Source organism: Physeter macrocephalus, chromosome 2 (assembly GCF_002837175.3).
Source record: "Physeter macrocephalus isolate SW-GA chromosome 2, ASM283717v5, whole genome shotgun sequence".
In the NCBI taxonomy this organism is placed as follows: Eukaryota; Metazoa; Chordata; class Mammalia; order Artiodactyla; family Physeteridae; genus Physeter; species Physeter macrocephalus.
The window spans coordinates 76,316,266-76,321,402 of NC_041215.1; the positions used below are offsets into that span (position 1 = coordinate 76,316,266).

General features: G+C 62.2%; 1 protein-coding gene across 1 annotated transcript; it reads left to right on the forward strand.

Moving 5' to 3' along the window:
• The first annotated feature begins 2,051 nt into the window (after positions 1-2,051).
• Positions 2,052-3,947, forward strand: SP5 (Sp5 transcription factor). Its single transcript, XM_007106392.1, has 2 exons — positions 2,052-2,102; positions 2,802-3,947. Exons 1-2 carry the CDS (start codon positions 2,052-2,054, stop codon positions 3,945-3,947), a joined length of 1,197 nt encoding a protein of 398 aa, XP_007106454.1.
• Positions 3,948-5,137: the final 1,190 nt, after the last annotated feature.

A 5,137-nucleotide genomic window follows, 5' to 3' on the forward strand; every position in this document is an offset into this window, starting at 1 on the left:
AAGATCCCACATGCCGCGGAGCGGCTGGACCCGTGAGCCATGGCCGCTGAGCCTGCGCGTCCGGAGCCTGTGCTCCGCAACGGGAGAGGCCACAACAGCGAGAGGCCCGCGTACCGCACAAAAAAAAAAAAAAAAAAAAAAAAAAGAGCCTGTTGGTGTTGGGGTAACCGCTGGCGCCGCACGGCGAGTGGGACCACCTGATCCGACCTCTCTACGTCAGTCCCGGCTGCTGTGCGGTACCCGGGAGGACCATACGCAGGAAGCCTGGGCGCGAGTTGGCTCAGAGGATCCCTGCCCGGTCGGCCGCGTCGCAGAGAGGAGGCGGTGTACCCGGACGCCGCAAGTGGAGCGGGGTTGGCCAAGCCCAGGCGGCCCACTCTGCTGCGCCGTTCACGGAGCGTGGCCGCAGGCGGGAGGCCTCAGAGGCCATTCCCGGCCCCTAATGCCCTCCAGCGCGGTGAGGACACCGAGGCGCCCCTCCTGCTCTCCCGGGTGAGGAGATCTGGGTGTCCGTACCGCCCCTGCAGGACGCGTCTTGCGCTGTGGGCCGGAGGAAGGCAGGTGGCCTGCCGTCCCTCCTGGGCCAGGCATGGCTGGCAGCGAGGGTTTGGGGAGACCACACTCTGGAGAGCGTTTTCCTGACCCCAGGGAAGCACGGCCCGCGCCTGAAGAAATTTCTTTTCTTTACAAAGGTGCTGGGAACAAGTTTTTATTGAGTTTTCTTTCCGGTTAGAGAGCCACCCTCGTACTATCTGTGGTTTACTCAACAAGAACAGCTACGGGCTTCCTCCACCGCGCCTTACTTTTTTCGGTTAGTTCCCTGTAGGTGTGTGCGGCTTGCAGGAGTGCGCACTTGCCTGGCCGGGCTTGGCGCCGGGGTGGAGATTTCTAGCATCTCTGTGGGTTTCAGTGGGGCTTAATAGCGGTCAGCTTGCCTGCTCCGAGAGAGAAGAGCAAGACACCAAACATTTCCCCCTCGAGTTGCTCTGGGTGTCCCGCCAAGCTTAGCTTTGGGAGTAAGCGTGGCCCGGGTGTTTTTCGCAGGCTCACTCTTTGCAAAAGTTGTGGCCCGAGAACTTCCAGGTCGCCAGCAGGAACGTCGCAAGAGAGGCGGGCGGCCTTGGAGCGTGCGCGCCACCCACCGCCGCCCTGGGGGGCCGCCCGGCCCCGCCCCGGGTCCCAGGGCTGTTCACCGCTCCGCGGCGGCTGGGCTGGGGGAGGAAGGGGGAGCACCAGGCGGGCGGGGCGCAGGGCGTCCCACGTTCAGCCCCGGGAATTCCCTCGGATCCAAAGTGTGCTCGGGTTGACGACGTGCTCGGGCCGGTGCCTGTGCTGTCCGGGTGCCGGGTGTGTAAGTACGGGGGACCGAGAGAAGAAAACTACCCTCATCTTCGTCTCCAAGTCCCGCGCCTGGAAGCCGAAGGCAGATTTCTCTGGAGATAGCAAAGATACTTTGTCACTTTGGGCGCTGCCTTGGCGCAAATCTTTAATTGCAAGGGAGCGGGGGGGGGTGGGGAAGAGGGGGATAGAGTGTCTCAAGCAACCCAAGCGCGGGTCTCCAGGCGGCAAGGCCCCCTTTGATCAGGAAAATCCAATTATTTGTGTATATACATTTCCCACATAGTGATTACTTCATTAATTGTCCCGCCTTTATCTCCTCCCTTCCCATCCCCCCTAATAATCAGTTCTTTTATCCAGACCAACAAACACACCATAGGAGCTTTGTGGATTCAAAGGATTTGCTTTCGCTTCTGAAAGAGCCGCTATTCTTTGATGATTGGGTAGCGGCAAACTTCAAAGCCATAAATCTTCCCTCTGACTGGCTGGCGGCCCAGCAAAGTCCTTATCAAATTCTTGGAGGTGAGCCTGAAGCGCTCAGACCGCTCGCGGGGCGAGCGAGCGGGTTGCGGCGAGGGGCGCGGGCGGGGAGGGCCCCGGCGCGCAGAGAGGGCGCCCGGGAGGGACGCTCAGGCGGCCCTTCGTCCTCGCCTTCGGGTCTCCATGCCTCAGCAGCGCCCTGCTCCTCAGCCAACGACCCGCAAGCCATAGCCATGGCCGCCGTGGCCGTCCTCCGGAACGACTCGCTGCAGGCCTTCCTCCAGGTCAGGGCTGGGCTCGGAGGGGACGAGGGAAAGGTGGGAAGGGTCATGTCTGGATCTTTCCTGATATTCTGTGCACCCTGAATTTCAAAGGGAATCCCGCTCGGTGGATGCCAATGGAGTGAGACCTAGGGGTGCCCACACCAACTTCACACTGAACCCGGGTGTCAAGAGTGTGGCCTTTGGGGGAGGGACGCGCGTATCCGGGGGTTGTTCGGAGGTGCGCGTCTGGCTGAGAACCGGTCCCAGCTCACCCCGCTGGGCCCTCCTGGGGCGGGCGGAGGAGGAGCGCGAGAGTAGCGTGGAAATGAGAGCTTAAAAGATGGGAGGGAAGGCGGATGGGCAGCCGGGCTGTGGGTGTTTCCAGACCCTTTCTGGCCGCGGAGCCGGGAGTGGCCCTTCGGATCACTCTCCCCTCCCACTGTGTGCCTGCCTTCCTCTGAGGCTAGATGGCGTCTCTTTGCACCAAGTAGTTTCACAGGAAGCGCTCCCGCGCTCCGCGTCCAGGTAGCGCAAGCACCAAAAGTTTCCCGGGACTGGTGGGTGCGTGCGTGCTGTGCGGTGGCGGGGGAGGGACACCCGGGACGGGGGAGGGGCGGCGGTATAATAGCCGGCGTGGGTGTGGCGGGCCGGCCCGGAGACCGCGCTTGGAGCGCTAACCTTTTGTCTCTTCTCCGCCCTCCCCTGCCGCCGCCTATGCAGGACCGCACCCCCAGCGCCTCCCCGGACCTGGGCAAGCATTCGCCCCTGGCGCTGCTGGCCGCCACCTGTAGCCGGATCGGCCAGCCGGGCGCTACGGCGCCCCCGGACTTCCTGCAGGTGTCCTACGACCCCGCGCTGGGCTCGCCCTCCAGGCTCTTTCACCCTTGGACCGCCGACATGCCGGCGCACTCGCCTGGCGCGCTGCCATCCCCGCACCCCAGCCTGGGGCTGACGCCGCAGAAAACGCACCTGCCGCCGTCTTTCGGGGCGGCGCATGAGCTGCCGCTTACACCCCCTGCAGACCCCTCGTACCCCTACGAGTTCTCACCAGTGAAGATGCTGCCCTCGAGCATGGCGGCGCTGCCCGCCAGCTGCGCGCCCGCCTACGTGCCCTACGCGGCCCAGGCCGCGCTGCCGCCCGGCTACTCCAACTTGCTGCCGCCGCCCCCGCCGCCTCCGCCGCCCACGTGCCGCCAGCTGTCCCCCAACTCGGCTCCCGACGACCTCCCGTGGTGGAGTATCCCGCAGGCCGGCACCGGTCCGGGAACCTCGGGGGTTCCGGGGGGCAGCCTCTCCGGCGCCTGTGCGGGGGGGCCCCACGCGCCCCGCTTCCCGGCCTCAGCGGCCGCCGCTGCCGCCGCCGCCGCCGCCGCGCTGCAGCGGGGCCTGGTGTTGGGCCCGTCGGACTTCGCGCAATACCAGAGCCAGATCGCTGCGCTGCTGCAAACCAAGGCCCCCCTGGCGGCCACGGCCAGGAGGTGCCGTCGCTGCCGCTGCCCCAACTGCCAGGCGGCGGGCGGCGCCCCGGAGGCAGAGCCGGGCAAGAAGAAGCAGCACGTGTGCCACGTGCCAGGCTGCGGCAAGGTGTACGGCAAGACGTCGCACCTGAAGGCGCACCTGCGCTGGCACACGGGCGAGCGGCCTTTCGTGTGCAACTGGCTCTTCTGCGGCAAGAGCTTCACGCGCTCGGATGAGCTGCAGCGGCACCTGCGGACTCACACGGGCGAGAAGCGCTTCGCCTGTCCCGAGTGCGGCAAGCGCTTCATGCGCAGCGACCACCTCGCCAAGCACGTCAAGACGCACCAGAATAAGAAGCTCAAAGTTGCTGAGGCCGGAGTCAAGCGGGAGGACCCGCGGGACCTGTAAGCCCACCCGGGGGCGACCCGATGCCTCTCCCGCCTCGGGCTCCCTACCCAGCATCTCTTCGGAGAGGTTCCGGGGGCCTGTGGGCAGCCGGCCGAGAGGAGACCCAACAGAGGCACTTACTTGCCCCTTCCTGCTTGCCCGCCTCCCAAAAGCGACGCCAGGCCTCCAGCTCCCTGGCCGGCCTGCGGACAGGGACCGTGTGCCCAGGAAGAGCAGGGGAGGTAGGGTTGAGAGCTCTGCGTCACGAAAGAGCAGTTTCAGGCTCTGAACCATTCCCACCATCTGGGAGACCTACAGTCTTGGGGGGGACTACCCTGGCCTGACCTTTGTATATAGGAAACGCTGCTGAAATCAAAGCGGAAGAACCTTGAGAGAGTTGAAATAGTGCTGGGTTTTTTGCTAGGACTGGGCCGGGCTTTGTACAGGTTATTTAATAGCTTTCTTAAAGAATAATTATAATAATTATAACATTAATTAAAATGTTACTTTTGTCCTCAGCTCCATGCAGAGCTACAGCATGAAATGTCTCTGTAAAGCAATCAGCAGTTGCAGCGTGAAAATAAATACGTTAACTCCGGGGTCATCTCGGGAAGACCCCGCTGAGCCGGTCTCATTTGATCTTTTCTCCTTCCGGGAGGCTTTACAAAGCTGTCACGTTTCACCGGGAATTTGAAGGCTCCTGTAGGCTGCCTCTGTCGGAGGCTTCTTTGGTTTGGAAGGTTCTGGGCAAGTGTGTCGGGTGCAAAGATGCAGAAAGTAGGAGGGCAGGGTCAGTTTTGTGGTAAAGAGATTAGGGTAAGATTTTCCAGTCCCACCTTGAGTTTCTCACGCGGCCTTAGGACTTGACCAGAGACTGTCGGGCTTCTCTTAAAAGTTGATACCTGCTGCACATACAGTACACGATCTTTTTATCTGGCGAATTGCCTGTGGCTTTCCATTTGTTGGTACTCTCAGAGGTAACAGGCGAGCTGCGCTTCCTCCTGGCAGCCGGCTATGCTTGCTGTCTGCAGGGGTACTACCAACTCAAGGATCTGTTCACAGATGAGATTTTGGAGAGTTACAGAGAAACTAGGGGCCCTTGTTCAGGTTGGTCTTTGCTTGGGAAAGAAGCGGCTCTCCTGTATTTCAGCCCCTTCATGATACACAACCTTGTCTTGCTTGTTTTCTTCTTAATCCTTTTGCTGGGGCAA